An 18,212-nucleotide genomic window follows, 5' to 3' on the forward strand; every position below is an offset into this window, starting at 1 on the left:
TATAACGATAAAGAAAAGTCTTCCGCTTTGTGACACTCCCAACAAACACAACCCAATCATAACCCAACGTGAACGATTTCCTTGGAACTGGCTTCAGCGCTTTACGATTCCGCTTTTCTCTATACGCTGGTAGCAAATAATGTAACTTATATCAATATTCCAGCTGTTTTCTGTTTGTTTTGGTGGCGGTTGCTGGTTGGAGGGGGGATCACTTTCTCATGCCACTACTTCGAGGCGCTGCTGCTGCTGCTGCCTGATTCCAGCTATGGCGTCCTTGTATAGCGGGTCCCATACCTTGAGCAAGGATGATGTGAATTACAGGATGCATTTTCGTATGATAAACGAGCAGCAAGTTGAAGATATCACCATAGATTTTTTTTACAAGCCGCACACGATAACGCTGCTGACATGTACGGTGCTCAGTTTGATGTATTTCGCGTTTACAAGGTGAGTCGACCACTGCTAATGTTAGCTAGCCCCTGAGGGTTAGCTTAGCTAGGCTAACAGGAGCAGTGATGCTCAGGCAGGTACACAGATCTTAGCTAACTAGCTTGACCACCACTTAGAGGATTTTCTCACTTTAAGTAACTGGGATTAGCATCTTAATCCTTACTGTTATTAAGCGTTGACCTCAGCTAACAAAAGAAGAACAGATTATTTAACTATAATCCAGTGGTGGACGTTGTTTACTGTGTTTACATTCGCTACAACACTGTAACTAACAGGGAAACGACTAGCTTTACATTTTAAATCATCTGCTTTACTAAATCTCTCTTGGTTAAGTATTCACACTGTAATTACTGTAATGACCCGCTGTTCTGTTACACATTAAGGTACGTCGATGCTTTTACAGCAGTTTCTGAGCTGTAAATTATACTGAATGGACTGGGCTGTTGAACATACCTTTGTAAGAATATTGTTTTTTGTTTTTCACCCTGTCTGCAGAGATGATGGAAATCCTGACAGCAATCTCTGGATAGGACTGATTCTGGTCATCTCCTTCTTCCTTGTCATCAGTGTTTTGGCATTTCCCAATGGTGGGCACAAAACGTAGTACTAGGGTGGTAAAATACTGGAATAAAAGCGATCCAAAACACACATTTTATTTCCACTCATGTATTGTAATATGGAAATATACATGGATTTAGAAAAATAGTAGGAATAATATGAATAGATCTATTTAGGAATAATTAATCACAATTAATTATTCTCTGCTGAGCTTAAATGTTGTACTGTAAAACATAAAAACAGGAGCATGCTAAGAGTTAATTTTGAAGGGGAAAGTTATATAGTTTAATATGCTGACTGAATCGCCATGGCGCCATTTATTTATGCATTAAAAATAACTAATGATCAATATGTGATTTGCTTTTGATGGCATATTACATTTTTAGCTTGTCAGCTTTGTTGACATTATTTAAATAATAAAGCAAATTAGTCATGTTGCCTCGTGATAAAAGTTGCAAAGCTTGTTGATTAATCTCCTGGTTCTGATTACCATCACCCAGATTTATTTCCACAGAACTGATGCAGTAGTTTTTGTAACCAAATTTTTATTTCTGTCAATCCAGTGTCCTTTTCTCATTTTGTTATGTGCATGGAGACTCAGCGTGTCACTCATCAACAACCAACCATCTGGTTTATTAAAAAGATTTTAAATAAAAAAAAAAATCCCCTGTTACCTTAAATTTCCCTGAGGACTCTCCAAAGGGATTAATGAAGTATTTCTATTCTATTAATCATGGGGGATGAGAACCGCCTATAAAGTGTGTTTGACTAAGGCTTGATTGCAGTCATCCTGAAGGTGTTTCACACACAGTTATATTTGTCAAGCACCTTTGGGATGACTAATCAGTAAATAATGAGGACTACTTATGAGCTTAGAGGAGCTATAATAACTACCTCAGTATGACAGGAAGGAAAGGGAAATAGATCACGGGAGCTAAATTTGAATCCAGACATGACTATTAATTATCGGTATGTTCTCCCAGTGTCATATTTGTTCATAGTTTGTCAGTGATTTTAGTTCCCTTGCAAGGCCATAAATGCACTATCTGCAGACAGAAGCAGGGGAATGATTAGCATAATGAGTTGTATGTTTTAAAGTTATTTAAATATTTGCATTATCACTTGTAGTGGATTATATCATTGACAGAGTGCTACTATATGACATTTTAGGTCCATTCACCAGACCACACCCAGCAATATGGCGAATAGTGTTTGGTGAGTAGTTCCTGAAAGTTTTTAAGAGAAAAAAATATATATTTTTGTTCAGACCTTTTCCCTTCCTAATATTTCATCTTTCTGATTCTAAGGTCTGAGTGTACTCTATTTCCTCTTCCTGGTCTTCATCATCTTCCTCAACTGGCAGCAGGTGAAGCAGCTCATGTACTGGTTGGATCCAAACCTGCGTTATGCCAAGAGAGAGGCAGACATAATGGTGAGTGATGCTGGCTTAAAGTGAAGATGATTTTCCCAATAATATACAAGCACTGGTTGTTCTCACTGTCAGGGGATTATCAATCTTGATAATGAGGCTTTCTGTTCTGCTGCCTGCAGGAATATGCTGTGAACTGCCATGTCATCACATGGGAGAGAATCCTGAGCCATTTTGACATTTTTGCATTCAGCCATTTCTGGGGTTGGGGTATGAAGGCTCTCCTCATTCGAAGCTATGGTTTGTGCTGGACCATCAGTATTACCTGGGAGCTTACAGAGGTAGAGAAACATGCAAACTTGTCAATGCTTTCATCCTGCTTGCCTGCTTTCCTGCATCTGATCACCAAAGCCGATGATGTAATTTTTTATCTAGTAGAAATTAATGACAATCACTCGTTCATTAAATTTACATAAGATATTAAATAGAAGTTTTGAAGTTATGTAATAGACTCTAATCACATTTTGTTCTTCTGTACCAAAAGCTGTTCTTCATGCATCTGTTGCCTAACTTTGCTGAGTGCTGGTGGGACCAAGTGATTCTGGATATTCTGCTGTGTAATGGAGGTGGAATCTGGCTTGGTATGACTGTCTGTCGCTTTTTGGAGATGAGGACGTACCACTGGGCCAGTATCAAGTATGACAACTGTTTTGACTTTCTGTTGTGGTTTTATGAGATCTGATGAAAAGGTGCCAATCGGTAACTTATAATCAATTGCTGAGAGTTTGAGCCATCTATTCAAATAGCTGCAATTTTATAAATGAACAAATATATTAAGTATTACAAAGTACTGACAAGTTAGTTTGATTGGCCAAGAGTGGACCATTTATTAAGGTGATCCTTTTGCTCAAATATATATATTTTTTATTGTTTAAATACAAGCAGCGTGCCGTCTTAGAGTAGCAGTCGACTGTTTCTTTGCACCAGGAACAGCATGATACAGCCGCTGTAGGACGCATCAATAATGGAAGGATTGTAAATATGTTGTTAGTAATAAATATTTGTATGTTTAAGTGAACTTAATATAATTCTAGACATAAATCCTTTGTAATCCTTGCTCTGTGCTTCCAACTAGGGACATCCACACCACCACTGGGAAGCTCAAACGGGCAGTGTTGCAATTCACCCCTGCAAGCTGGACCTATGTACGCTGGCTTGACCCTAAGTCCTCCCTGCAGAGAGTGATGGGAGTCTATCTGTTCATGATCATATGGCAGGTGGGTCACTGAGAAATCCTCTCTTGCCATCTTAAGATGACTAAATGCTGAGTAGCAAGAGATCATCCTGTGCTTGGCGTGCTAAGTCTGGGCTAATCTAATTGGCTCCTCTGTTGCTAAAATCTAAAGCCACATGGATCAGTTTAATGCACAGGTGTCCTGCTGTTTGCACATAACGGTTAATCCCTGAAGAGTGTGACTGTCTGGGTTACTTGGGAGCAATTTGTGGTAATGTGAAAACCATGGATGTAGAAATTCCACCCCCAGTGGAACTGATTGCCACTGGCGGACATGAAAATGTTTTGTTTGGAAGAACACCATCTGCCTTTCTCCTCACTTATGCTGATGAGGCTTTAAAAAGTAATAATTGCCCATTTTTGACAATTAGTTTTGAGAATTAGTTCATCCACAGAATAGGTCTACTATATGTGTCCTGTAAAAAATCTTACTGCTATAGTTTATTCCTTAAGAGTACTCATTAAATTAAAATATTTAATTGAAATTGTGTAGTCAGTCAGTATTAAATCACAAAGTTTCACACATCCTGACCAACAACATACACTTTGAGTTGTCAAAGGCACATGTAAGGCTACATTCCTGATATTTATACCAGTTTTTGTGCTCGCAGTTTTACTGCCGTTTTACTGACTTTCCAGCTATGGAACAAAGCCCTTGTTAAATGTCAAGTCCACACCTGTTGCTTGTCTTGCAACAATTTCAGCATGTGTGTTGTGAGTGAGATTTATGAATGACGCATGGTGGAACAGCTCGCTCGGCTCGTGTCAAGGGAAGATCCAGCTGTTTAATGAAATAGACTAAAAGTTAGAAATATCCTGCCTAACTCATTGTTCTTCTGCCAAATGTTGAGTCAAGTTGATGTTATGTGATCATTGCAGTTTGCTTATTATTGTTGGCAAGATTAGCGTAAAAATGAATAACCTCCTCTGGAGAAGATTATCTGTTCATTATAAACTACCATGTTGATCTGACCAGGTTAAAAGAGAGCCCCCTTCACAATGTAAACTCTTTATGCACAACATACATCGCTAACCCATTAATATCTCTTCTTCATGCACCCTTCTGTGCAGAGTAGTCGTAAATTTGAATTTCCTCCATTTGTATACAGTCTGTTTAACTGGATTGTGAAGTTTAACCTCTTTAGAGGTTTATGAGCATCATAAACTCAAGTTCCAAGAAACTCCCCTTTATTTCATGATGGAATACCTCAAATATGCTAGTTTGGTATAAGCCTGGCAGACTATTCGCATGACTCAAAACACCAGAATTTCCACTTTAAGTATAAATGGTTTACACATTTTCAAAGATCTCTTTGAGTGTTTAAACATCATTGTAATATAATAAACGTATCGTTCTTTCTTTGTTTTTTTTCCTTACAGCTAACAGAGCTGAACACTTTCTTCCTCAAACACATTTTCATCTTTCCTGCAAGTCACGCTCTAAGCTGGTGCCGGATCCTGTTCATTGGTATCATCACAGCTCCGACAGTGAGGTACACTGACACGAGTTCCTTGTTTTTACAGTTTTTCAGTTTAATGTTTTGGGTGAGAAACTGAACTTGAACTGCTGGTGAATTTTGCTGACGTGTGTTTGTTTCTGCTGCAGGCAGTATTACGCCTACCTTACAGACACACAGTGTAAGAGAGTTGGGACGCAGTGCTGGGTGTTTGGGTAAGTCAAAACTAAGTGTAAACCTGAGTACAGTTTATTTTTACAAATTAAATGTTCCATCCCTGTACATGGACTGAAAAAGGACTATTCTGTTCTAGTAAGTAAGGTTTACTAAAGTTTTAATCCTATAAAAACACCAGAGTGTCTGACAGCCAGAGGCAGTGGCTGCAGATAAAGGAAGTAATGTTAACAATCATGAATGTTAACGGATCTACATTATCAGGGGTTGTAGGGTTTCCAGGCATTTTACTTACTCCTGTAAGATCAAAATTTTTATCTGATCTGTATCATTAATGTTATTATCCCAAAAGTAATTCGTTTTCCCGAGCCTGTGTTAATGTGCTGCTTTCATTCTGCAGATTAAAAACCACAGATATTTATTTTGAGCCCTTTTTCTCTTTATTAAGTGTGTATTAGCTGAATACATTTTTTTTCTCCTCCTGTTTGCAGGGCAATAGCCTTTCTGGAGGCCCTGGCTTGTATTAAGTTTGGACAGGACTTGTTCTCAAAAACACAGATCCTCTATGTGATCCTCTGGCTGTTGTGTTTGGTAAGATCAGGATCACAGGCTTCTTCTGTCGAAATGAATAACAGCACTCTCCAGGAAGGGAATGAAATATGTGAAATTTTGTACCTTTACTACTAACAGACCACAGGTTTTTCATGTCTGAAACTTTTTGTACTGCAAGTTATTGATTTGCCATAAATCACTCAACAGTCTCCTTTACCTTTGTTCTGTTTTAAGGCCTTCATCACATTCCTTTGTCTGCATGGAATGGTTTGGTGTGCAGAGACATATGGTCCAAGGGAAAAGGTGTGTTTATTGCTTTGGCTTTCAAGAATGTTTTCCATCAAACTGCTGCAGACCAGAGGCCTGTACTAAGGAGTAGGATTTGTGGCATAGCTAGGAAGTCCAGATTTAGTTTAAGGTTTCCAGAGCCATGAAGACACTTAATTTCTTACTGCCATGTAATTTGCCATATTTTCTATCATGTTGTAAGGTATCGTACAGTCCAGTTCAACTTGGCCCAGTTCTTCATTTTCCATTGTAGACAGTATCCCCTCAACATGGGTGGGATCAGCTGTTCATCATAGCAGGATATGTGACAAAGACAAGGCACTATGTTTATGAATGAGGAGTGTATTGTTTTTGCTACAAATCTTTAGTACGAGAGGCTTTGAATATTCTTTGGAAGTGTTAACAACTGATTGCCACTGAGCTCACCTCTGAGGTGCAAAAAAAAAAGATCAAACTGCATCTGTACTCGGTAAATAAACATGCTCATGTATTAATTAGTCATGCACACTATAGGTAATCCATGCAAACAAAAACATATCAGTGACTTATGTTGTAAGTTGTGTGCTAGATTCTCTAACAGCTTCATAGAACAAGCAAGTGTTTTGGCTGTGGTAGAACCAGATAAAGTGTCAGTTATTCGTGTATGGTGCTACTATCAATGACAAAACCACACACGAGCAAACTGTACTGCACCATGCAATGGAAAAACACGTTATGCTGCAAGCGTACTCTGTTCTGCAGCCAGCTACTTTTGAGATAAGGCATCATCAAACAGAAAGAGACCAACAACTAATCAGTAATTTCCATTGGAAAAGAGGAGAACTAACAAAAGGGGGAAAGTTTTGTTTGTGAATAATCAATGGCTTTCCCCAATGAGCACCTGTGAGGGAGACATCTTAGTGGTAGGGACTGCTTTGTCTCAGATACTTGCATATCTGTTATAAGGCTGAAACAAAATAACTGTTGCTTTTTTTCCTTGATGTTATCTTTGAATCCCCTGTATATGTTCAGAATTATACTGTCTAGAAATTTGTGGTTTTGGTGGGACGCTGATGCCAACACTGCTCCTTTCACATGAATGCACATATCCAGAGTCCGGAAACCTGGGTCACTTGTTGAGCTGATAAAAAGTATTGTCCCGTGATTAAGCTTGATCTTTATTCTTGGGGTTTGTTAAGCTGGGTGACAATAAGAAACACAGTATAAAACTAACGGTGGTGCTGTGGTTAGCACCACAGCCTCACAGTAATAAGGTCGCTGGTTTGAGGCTCGGCTGTGGGGGAGGTTTGAATGGTGGCTTTTCTGTGTGGAGTTTTGCATTTTCTCTATGTGTATGGATGGGTTTGTTCCGGGTACTCCGGCTTCCTCCCACCATCTAAAGACATGCATGTTAGGTTAATTGGTTACTCTAAATTCTCCCTAGGAATGAGTGTGTCAGTGTGAGTGGTTGTTTGTCTCTCTGTTGGCCCTGCGATGGACTAGTGACCTGTCCAGGGTGTACCTGCCTCTCACTTGCTAATTGCTGGGATAGGCTCCAGCTTCCCTGTGACCCTGAATTGGACTAAGCGGTATAAAAAATGGATAGACGGATGGATGAATAAAATTAACTTGCTTCATAATATAGGTCCTAGTAATATTTCCAGAGTGTTTATAAAAAAGAAAAGTACTTTTTCTCTCTTTACAAAGGCCTCATGGAGAAGCCTCCCACCTTTTTCCCTTTTCATTTAATTCTCCATTAAAACATTAAGAAGATAAAAAGTAACTATCTGATTAAAGTAGCAACAAACCAACACGTGATGTCAGTCGTGATGTGGACCAGTTGTCTAAGTCATGTATGTACTCCATGTATAAATAGCATAGTTGGTGTTGTTGATAAATATTACCTTTCAGGGTATTTCCCCTTCATGGATTTATATCAGTCAGTGTACTATGTAAGCTGAGGGTCATTTAACTGTTGCATATGATCCTTGTCCTGTTAAAGGAATGTGTGTCACATGTCTTTACCCTGTTTTCCTCTCACAGAGCCTCTCAGAATGCGAGGACAGTAATTACACAGAGTCTCCTGACCATGTGTCAGAAGGATTTAAAGGTACAGTGACTTTACTATCATTTATCAATTAAAGGGCAACCTCAGAAAAACAGCCATTAATCTTTCTTTTCTCCTGTAAAAGGCTGACCTCTAGTGTTTGAAATAGTGTTTGACTCATACTTTAACTATGCACAGTCCAGATGAGTTTTATTGTTTGAATATATGTGAGCTTCATTTTTCAGGTGAGACATATGTGGATGGGGACAGTCCCACAATCAGGCAAAGATCGAGGGACTCTGGAAAGACTAAGTCCATCAACGGTCTCGAGAGCCAGTAAAAACTGGCACCACAGGCTGCCGAGTGACTCCTGAAGTCACTCTGAAAAGCCAAGCAAGAAAAAGGGGGGAAAGCTGCCACCTCTTCCCAGTGTAATTGAAGTCTACAAAGCCCCCACCTAACAGCAGAGGGAGTGCAGAGAGGGAGCAGATGAACAGGTCCATGAAGTGTTAGTAGGAGTGCACAGTGGCTCAGACTACAGAGATGCACACTAAAGTGTGAATTGTAGGCAAGAAACTCCTAAACCAGTAATCACAGGTTTCTTTGTGTCTGAAAGAGAGAGAAGAAGGGTGTGTGAGAATAAAAACTGCCGATTCTAGATGTGACTGCATGCTCACTGTAGCTGATAATTGACACATATCCTATTATACAGTATAATTAAAAGTTAATGTGCATTTGACTGGTTTAAACCAGCCTTAACCCCAGTATGTCGGTTCAACACATTTCAATGTTTGAAGCCATTAAAATAAATTTATCACTTTAATAGAAGCCTGTATGTTTATAGCACATAAAAGTCATTTTTATTTAAGTATTTGTCACTGATCTATTTACAACATAGATGTTCACTATGTCCTGTTTTTAACTTGAATGTGGGCAGGAGTTCAATGGAAGACAGCTTTAGCTTGGTAGGATCATCGACTGAGGTTCGTGTTTGACCCGTAACGAAGCAAAGCACACAGTTTAAGCACTTTGCAGAATGTTCCCTTGAAAATACTGTACATTTTGTAATGTTTGAGTATTTTGTGATTCATTGTGATCTTGAGTGACTTTACTTTCCCTGCCCATCTGTGGCTGCTATCGTTTATATTTTTATATTTTCCTGTACTGATAAGAGAGGGCAGTTTTTTTCAAAGTCCTGCATGTGCTGTCAGGTTCTTCCTGCTGGTGTGCAGTTGGCTATCTTTTACTTTTCACCTTCTTGTTGCATGATTGTGTCAAATCAAATGTTTTAGTATGAAAATGTTACAACAGTAGTCAAGGAATCTTTTAACACCACACACCAGAATATTGAGTATTGTTGTTTATGTCTTTGAGTCATTGTAACAGTTTAATTCACCCCTTGTGCCTGTTTGCATGGAATTATTTTTTATTCCTATCTTTCTCAGTTTGTAGTATGACTAAATTTGAGCATTTTGTGTTAGCTGATCCAGGCTTTGAGTGCTTTATTGAAGGTTTGTTGTCATTTGATCTGCCAGTATCATCTCAGTACTGATATATCCCTCATAATCCTTGACAATCCATACACTGACCTCTGTGGCACCTGTGCTACAGTCAGGCATTATAAATGGTACATTGTCTTTGGATTAAAATTTCATTTGCCAAAAACAGTTCTGCTGAAAATGATTTGTGCTGTTGTTTTTCACTGTGAAAAAAGGCAATGTATTAAAATGTTTTACATTTCCCTTGTAAAATTCTTTTATTTGTTGTGCAATGATTTCGACTCTCAGCTTTTTAAGTAAATAAGCAGAGCACTTACATTTGTCTTGCTTACTAGATAGGCTTTTTTATGCTGTACAATAGTAAATCTTGAATGAGCTTGCTTGACCTCTGTAGGACGTCCTGCTATACCAAAGAGCTGTTGGATTGGCTGACTCAAGCGCTGCCCACATAGGTTCAGATTTCACTCAGTCTGCACACCATGAAACAGACTGAAATAGCTGTCTCATGCTGACCTATAACAGGATGTGTCTAGAGGTAGAGCTGGTGCTCATTTGGAAAAAAAAAGCAGCTATAGATTACAGGAAATTCAGAACTTGATCAAGGTGAAAACCTCCAGTTTTCAGCACTTATTACCAAGTGTGTACTTGGGCAAACTAAAATTTTGGGGATCCTGGTTTTGAATGCAGCATAATATATTTTTTCATCATCCCTCTTACCTCTGAATTTGTGTAGAAATATGTCTGCAGTGTAGTGTTATTAACAAACTCTCCAAAGTTATATGATAGCTGACTTCCAAAGGAGGGCAGCAGAGAGCTTCAGTTATATTAAGGACATCACGTGGTGATGTAGGCCTCAAAGCACAGGACATGTTTTATAGCAAAACTTAGCAGTTCTGTGCTTCAGATCCTGCTATTCATCCATATCGCTTTAATTGCCAAGCTTTCTTTGGGGCTTCCTGAACCTTATCCAACCTGCATAATCTGACTGAACAATATCAGCCTAAGCTGGCTATCAGGATATTACAGTCATCATGGACAAGCATCCTGGTCTCCCACATCGTGGTTGCCTGAGTCCTGAGGGGACGTTGAGAGAGATCCAGATCAACTTACTGGAGTGTAAAGTCTGCTTCGAGATGTTTAACTCTAACCAGAGGGAGCGTAGACCACAAAATCTTTCCTGTGGTCATGTACTCTGTCTGGAATGCATCACAGCTTTGTCCCACCCTCTGCTGAGGAAGCTGGAGTGCCCGTTCTGTCGACAGCTGTGCAGTGTTGAAAGCACCTCCCACTGTCAGGTTCTTAGTGACCTGGAAGAGCTTCTGTTGTCCTGCAGCACCTCAACCTCTGCTCCTCCTCACAGGAGAAAAGGAAGTCTTACGTCAAAAGCAGGTTTGAGCTACACAGCTCTGCACCGCCACACTGTATTTGGTGGTTGGGGGACTCTCTTAAACCCCACTGGCATAGCTGTTTTGGGGTCTTCGGGGACAGTAGTTGTGGTGCATGATGGAGAGAAAAGGGTGGTGGTGTTTAGTCTACTGGGAAAGAAGCTGCATAGCTTTGGAAAAAGAGGAAACACCACTGGGGAGATCTGTTACCCGGTGGATCTGGCAGTGACTTCCACTGGTTATGTTGTGGTGACGGATGCAGGGGACAAAGCTGTGAAGGTTTTCACCTCCAGAGGGAATCACATCCTGTCGGTTAAGGGTTCCTTTAAGCTACCCTGGGGTGTGGACACAGACAGCTGTGGGCACATCCTGGTTTCAGATGTCCAAGCAGGCACGCTGTCCCAGGTAAAAGTGGACTATAGTCATGGTGTCATTCTGGAGCATCAAACAGCCATCTCAGACCTTCAGAGTCCCAAAGCAGTGACCTACTGTCAGATGACTGGAAACATTGCAGTGATGGAGCACCCAGATGATTTCACACATCCAACAGAAAGACATCAATACAGAAGGCTGAGAGTGTTTACAAAAGACTTTCACCTCCTGTATATAACAGACAGCTTTAGCCTGATGCTGCAGTCCACAGTGAGACTGAACATGTCAGGTGTGGCCTTCGACAGAGATGGAAATGTTATCGTGATTGACTCTGATCAGGGGTTGGTTTGTAGTTTAGGAAAGCTTCATAGTCGCCCAGTCTTGACTCCTCTAGTAGGAGATAATCTTGTCCGCCCCGTTGGACTGGTGTTACTGAACAACATGCTCATCATCCTAGATGGTGGTGACCATACAGTAAAGATTTATTCTCAAAAATCAGATTCTGGTTCTGTTATTTAGCTTATATGAATAAAACTAAAAGTAAAGTGTTTAGTGAGAGAAATGAAAGTGAATCTAAAATGAATAAATGCTACAGAAGATTTTGATTTGCAAGTCATAAAATATTTTTGCAGTGTGAAGCATGCATTGTTTTTAAGCTGTTGTGTCCTTATTTTACATAGCTTTTAAAATAATATATTACTATTTCATAACATTGGAATAAAATTATTTCCAAACTATGTGTATATTTATTCTAAGATGCCCCTAAAAAGTCTCAGGGGTCAGAAGGAAAGGAGATAAGAAGGTGAAAAGGAAAGGTGAGAAGAAAGATTTCCATTTCAAGCCAAAATGTTTTCCTGCAAAATTTGTTCTATGTGATTGAGTTTAGTCATATTTATATTTCCAGAACTTTTAATGATGGTTTTGACATTTTATTAGATTACAAATCTGCGGGCAAATTACATTAGCAATAAATCCCCAGAATCTGAGTGATTCAGCCATTAAAAAAAAAAAAAAAAAAAAAAAAAAAAAGCTTTTTTTGATATGCGCCTTCTACAATTACAGAATGATAAATGGGGGTAATAGGGGGTTTTTAGGGACCATGACCGTCTGTTTTCCGGTTGAATAACTTCATCTGCTGACCCAAGATTTCCAGAGATTACATCCAAAATGATTCATTTCACCACACCTTCTTAGTTGGTAGAGAAATTGTGCTGAGATGGGAACTGAGACACTTTTTGCTTTAAAACTCATTTAAATTTGTGTCATTTTATAATCATATAATTGTTTGTTTGGTCAATTCTATATTTTATTTTTTGTCTTATAACAAAACTTCATTGTGTGTAAAAGAGAGAAAGTTACATGTTTCTATTAAACTCACCATAGTCTTCTCCATCCTTGTCTAAGTCACTATGTGTCACAATCGTGCTATATTGTTGGTGCATGTAAATCAGCTTGTCACGCGGAGCCACTTTTATCTCCTCCGCTTGTTTCTCCTCCAGTTGAGCGGGGCGGTGCGTAAAGCTGTCCCCCTCTTCGGCTCAGCCTCTCCAGTCTGCCAGTGGAGAGCAGTCGTGCTCCCAGTGGAAGATGGCGGTGGGGATGCTGTCTGGAGCTGGAGCCGAGAACTCGATTTGCACAAGAAGCCAACCCGGATGGGTTTAAAGAAGAAGAAGAAAAAAATGAACTTATCCCCTTATGTTCTCTTCGAGATCTGGACTCATTTAAGGTGTTTTAACTCGTGACCGCTGCCTTTTTTTTCTCTGGCAGAAATCCGGGTTCTTGTCGTGTATTTACGGACTATACATTGATAGCTCCGCGCATAGACAGACAGGGTGGGAGTTAAAGAAAAAGTGGAGAAAATGTCGGATACAAAGGTAAAAGTTGCAGTGAGAGTTCGGCCCATGAACCGCAGGGGTAAGTGTTATACCGACGATTTCTACTTGCAGACTCTTTTTCATGGATTCATGCCAAATTATCATAAAGTTTTTGCTTTCTTCGCCATTGCTGCCATAAGTTATGAGCCTCAAATCATGCTTGAGTTTAGTTTCAACACGGTTAAAGTAGCTCAGATTAAACTCTTCACACCCCCGCATTCTGCTTTACTTTCCCCAAACACTTCTTTCTGCAGAGATTGAACTGAATACAAAATGTGTCGTGGATATGGAGGACAACCAAACAGTTCTACACCCTCCACCCTCAAATGCAAAAGGAGACAACAGGTAAACAAAACTAAAATACTGACAAGAGTTTACCCAGGAAAGTTAAAATGGCACACTACATTGTAGTCGGGAATTGGCATCTATCTTTGGCCTTGTGAGCTAGTTTGGGTGCATCACAGCAGAAGTCCTTGCAGAGCAGAGGCCTGGGTGAAATGCCTGTCAGTGAAAGCAGAAAAACACAGATTGCACTCTCACTGTAATGAGAGTGCAATCTGGTGTAATAACGCAAAAACAACGTTCAAGATTTCCAAATAACTATTTTCCACCACAAACCTAACATTAGTCATAAAAACAAGACAAACATGAAGCTGATTTACAGCCATGAAAATGGCTCAGTTGCTTGACAAATTTTTAATTATTTTTTCCTTTAATCCCAGTAAATAAATGCAGTGGTCTATCAGGAACACTGCAGTGCTGCTGCTCTGCAGTGCCTGTCAATCATCTGATTGCAACATTATATTATATTATATTATGTTATATTATATTATATTATATTATATTATATTATATTATATTATATTATATTTTCCATACAAAATGTGCCATAATGACAGTACTATTAATAATTTGCATGGAGCACATTTAGAAAGTTTCCAGGTTCTTTCAGGTTTTCATACATCAATTTCTACATACACACAGTATTTTACAATGATGAAACAAAACAATTTCTCTTGAGTGTTTTTTGAATGTTATATGTTATATTCATGATTGCGCTCTGTTACATCCAAGTTTTCTTGGTGGTCCTAAGGATGCTCCTGTAAACATACTTATGGCTAAGTGAGGTCATTGGTTCGTTGGATATAGTCAAGAAAGGCTTACTCTCATCAATATAAGGTCTCACATTTGATGACACATCAGAGTAAAAACTAAACCATGAAGTGTAAAAAGAACAGAGAAATTCAGAAATGGAAAAATGTTGGAATCATAAATATACATCCCGGATTTGATTGCTGCCAAATGTGTAATCAGGGTTGAAGAGACGGATAACCAACAAGCCAGTGGTCAGTATGAATAAGATCTTAAAATCCTTTGTGGATTTGGGAGAACTTTAGAGAAGGAAAGCTGTCAGAGCAGCACTCTACCAATCGAGCCATCACCAGGCCTACAGTTGAGGTTGGTGACAGCAGCATCATGCTGTGGGAATGCTTTTCTGCTGGGCGACCTGAAAGATGGATTCAGTGCAATGTTGAATGACAACATTGTCCAGGGTGCTCATGATCTCAGGTTGGGATGAAGGTTTATATCTCAACAAGACAGCAACCTGGAGAATACTGCCAAGAAAACACTGTAGTGGCTTCAGGAAAACTGTTGTGCAGGAGTTGCCCAGCACACAATAGAAATTTGAACCCAGTAAAGCATTATTCTACTGGGCTTAAATTCTAGAGAGACCTGAAAATGGCTGTGAGCTTCTGCAAAATGCCAGATTGAGTGAAACTTTTAACTTGTTTTGCTTTGTCATTGTGGAGAATTTTGAGCTGATTGATGGCAAGAAATGACAATAATTAATGAGTCTGAAACAAAAAAAATGCAGTAAAGTTGATGAAGGGGTCTAAAAATCAAGGCTGGTTGAGGATTTGGACTGTTTGGCATGAGAACGTCTATCAGACTGAACAGATTAATATCAAGCCTCAGGGTATTACTTTAAATCTCCAGAGCCAGAGCTAATATATGCTGTGTTGCATTCAAAGTGGCATTAGAGCAAATTATTATTGCTCTTCACAATGACACCACTACTGTACATCTTATCAGGAGGTGATATGGCTAAAAGTGAGGAAAATCTCCTGCAAAAGAAGAAACACTGTCGTTTTTGCTGCTTTGAGATTTGACATGATTTTAGATTAATAAGGGGATCACCGTGCATGTACGCTAGTGATGACTGTATGCTTGTGAATTTCATGCTTGTTAGCAGGGATCAGAGATGTTATAGTTCACCCATCACAGGCAAAGGCTGTTCTACAATTTTGCGCTTGGTTTGTTTGCTCTCCTCTGCTGTCGGTGTCACAGATGATTAGGCATCTGACCTGATTACCCAAAGATGCACAGAAATCTAGCAGAATTTATGTTTTTTTTTAAACAAAAGGAATACATATATATTTAACTTTTTTTTTTTTTTTTATCATTTTAAATAAACAGATTTTTAAGCTACAGGAAAAGTCCACAGAGGTGGCTGTTGATAGTTACAGAAAGCAAAATCATGCTACAGCCAAGTCTTTTTTTTATGGTTACCACCTAATCTTGTTAATTTGCAACCGTTTCTATGCTGCTCTGTGTAACTAACAGTCAGCATTAAATGCTAATGAGCTTGCTCTGCCAGGAGCTCGGTTCCTAACATTAACCTGTATTTAAGGCAATTATCAGAACAGAAATTGCTGTACAATGGCTGTGTTCCAGGCAATTAAACAAATCACACTCAAATCTTGCATATGTGGAACAGGAGGCATAACAACAGAGCTTAAAACAGCTGTGAACCGGAGGTCAGCGGTGTGACTGTACTGGGATGTGGAGTGGCTGCATCATCAGTATTTTTCCTGTTAGATGATTGGTGTTTAAATCTGTTGCTGGACCGTTCCACTCTCCTCCGTTGCTATGTTGATACAAAGCACAGACATTGTTTGCCATCGACCGGCCGAAGCTTCAATATCTGAATTAGATTTCGTATCACTGCGTGGAAATTCCTTTCATAGATTTAGTGAGGTAGAATGTATTTTGCAGGAGTCGCTGGTATTTTCTATCCTGACATGTGCATCAGAATTTTTATTGGTGGTATGTCTTAGAGTAGTTCAGTCTGTAGCTGTACATTGACCATGACAGTGAGCTGCTTTGATTTTGTTGCAGCCTAGGCATATAATTATTCAGTGCTAGTGCTGTGTGTGTGTGTGTGTGTTTTGGTTCTGTGTGTTTAGGCCACCTTGGTTTTCTCAAACCATATAATTTTCCTTCTTGCTGCTTGTGGAGCCGCAGAAAACGGGGATACCCCGTCGTTGAGACTTTGCCATGTTTTGAAGACACCTGTTACTGTGTGTTGTAAATGTGTCAGATTTAGTGGGTATTAGCATGTCAAATATGGCTGCAGAGCCTAAACCATGGGAACTTTTTATCTCTCATGGGAGCACTCAGGCACAGCCTCTGCAAGGGAACTGTTTTAAAATATATTTTTGTGTGAAGACCTCTTAGGGTGGATGATTTAAAAATGAAAACAGAGGCAACATGCAGAGCTCAGTGAAGAGGTTTTTGGTTTTGCTCAATACCTGAAGAGTCTGGTCTCAGTTCAGTGAAAGACTGAAATGTCTTGTGAAGCTAATTCCCTGTTGGATCATTAATCAGACATTTTTCTTTCCATTTTGTTGAGTTGAGTTAATCAGACTGTACAGCACCTCCTAAACTTGAGAGTCATGCAAAGAATTTGAAATAAAATACGGGATTTCCTTTGATGACTAAGCCTCATTCTTCGCACTACAGAACGTTATGGCTACACTCGTGATCCCCCCACCCATCCTCCTCTCCTGTTGCTCTGAGAAATTAACAGTAATCTCATCGAAGGGCAAATGAAACATAGATTGTGACTTCAGGCCAAGAGGTTACGTTTCCCAAGTTTCACCTTTCGTCTGCTGGTTGAGCTGGCACTAATGGTAGATTTGAAATAGGAGTCTGGGAAAGTAGTTTTGTTTTCACGCGGCAGCCTACACTCCTCTGACTTTTAGACACAATCAAGGTGTGTGTGGGTTGTGTGAAGGGGGTGGGGTGTGGTGAGGCAGAAAAATACCTGAGGCTGTCGTCTGCATAGCGGATAAGCGGTGGACAAGGAAATACCCTGGTACTCACACAATGGGGCTGTATTACATCCATCAAGCCCCAGCATGTCCGTCACTGGGCAACAGCTGAATACAAGGTCTTTAAGTGTTGGAAAAGTTTCTTCGTATGAATCCTCTTTTCTGTGAATTTCTGTAGACAAACCAAAGAACTGTAGCAAAAGCCAACAATATACCATGACTAACTTTTTTAGTTAGTCCGGCTGAAGGACTGTCTTCAGGCACTTGGAGATGATGTCTGTGCTCAAGCTTGTAATTTCCACTCTAATCTCATCTTATCTCTGATGGTCGCAGGGGCTCAATAGGATTTATCTCCACTAGCCTGTGTTATCTTGCTTACTTAGGTATTGTAATCTAGGTGGTGTGGAGGGGGCTACAAGTAAGACATTTGCTTTTAGGAAGTTGCTTGTCCTAGTTCTCATTCCTGGAATTATCTTGAACAAATATAGCTATTGTAATAAGCTCAAATACTGTATCCTTGTAGGTTTTTTTTCCTGCAACTTTAAGTAAAGCTATTTTTCCTCCATACAGTTAAAAGATCTTACTATATCAAGGAAGAAATTAGTAAACATTTTGGAAGTTAGATAACAAGATTTACATCCCTGGTCCTTTCTGGGAAGTAGGTATATATCTTCAGTGAACAGTTAGTTAGCTAAATTGATAAGCTAAGTAAAGCTAGAAGCGTGTTTGGAGAAGGCATCCTCTGGAATTTTAAGAAAATTATTCGGATGAGCAACATAACCAAATAAGTTCTCCCCCT

At 39.5% G+C, this 18,212-nt stretch overlaps 3 protein-coding genes across 7 annotated transcripts in view; all 3 read left to right on the forward strand.

Annotated features, from left to right (window-relative positions):
• Positions 1-46: 46 nt before the first annotated feature.
• ptdss1a (phosphatidylserine synthase 1a) lies at positions 47-9,909 on the forward strand. Its single transcript, XM_041988447.1, has 13 exons — positions 47-447; positions 946-1,037; positions 2,179-2,223; positions 2,316-2,440; positions 2,560-2,718; positions 2,922-3,073; positions 3,513-3,654; positions 5,052-5,164; positions 5,278-5,343; positions 5,794-5,893; positions 6,089-6,157; positions 8,165-8,231; positions 8,414-9,909. Exons 1-13 carry the CDS (start codon positions 266-268, stop codon positions 8,506-8,508), a joined length of 1,407 nt encoding a protein of 468 aa, XP_041844381.1. The 5' UTR covers positions 47-265; the 3' UTR covers positions 8,509-9,909.
• A 615-nt stretch (positions 9,910-10,524) lies between these two features.
• Positions 10,525-12,453, forward strand: LOC121641904 (E3 ubiquitin-protein ligase NHLRC1-like). Its single transcript, XM_041988277.1, has one exon. It carries the CDS (start codon positions 10,699-10,701, stop codon positions 11,941-11,943), a length of 1,245 nt encoding a protein of 414 aa, XP_041844211.1. The 5' UTR covers positions 10,525-10,698; the 3' UTR covers positions 11,944-12,453.
• A 540-nt stretch (positions 12,454-12,993) lies between these two features.
• kif13a (kinesin family member 13A) overlaps positions 12,994-18,212 on the forward strand; it is a 39,910-nt gene continuing 34,691 nt past the window's right edge. For all 5 annotated transcript variants that reach the window (XM_041988379.1, XM_041988382.1, XM_041988380.1 and 2 more), the window contains exons 1-2: positions 12,994-13,338; positions 13,553-13,643. In XM_041988379.1, the coding sequence (XP_041844313.1) occupies positions 13,284-13,338; positions 13,553-13,643 (146 nt within the window). In that variant the 5' untranslated portion in view covers positions 12,994-13,283. The remainder of the gene's footprint in view (positions 13,339-13,552; positions 13,644-18,212) is intronic.

Source organism: Melanotaenia boesemani, chromosome 6 (assembly GCF_017639745.1).
Source record: "Melanotaenia boesemani isolate fMelBoe1 chromosome 6, fMelBoe1.pri, whole genome shotgun sequence".
NCBI lineage: Eukaryota > Metazoa > Chordata > Actinopteri > Atheriniformes > Melanotaeniidae > Melanotaenia > Melanotaenia boesemani.

Bases quoted from the DNA above. Each gene is read 5' to 3' on its own strand.
- ptdss1a (XM_041988447.1), top strand. From the start codon at position 266: ATGGCGTCCTTGTATAGCGGGTCCCATACCTTGAGCAAGGATGATGTG. The intron at 3,074-3,512 runs GTATGACAACTG...GCTTCCAACTAG, and splicing joins TACCACTGGGCCAGTATCAA to GGACATCCACACCACCACTG. The intron at 3,655-5,051 runs GTGGGTCACTGA...TTTTCCTTACAG, and splicing joins TGTTCATGATCATATGGCAG to CTAACAGAGCTGAACACTTT.
- LOC121641904 (XM_041988277.1), top strand. From the start codon at position 10,699: ATGGACAAGCATCCTGGTCTCCCACATCGTGGTTGCCTGAGTCCTGAG.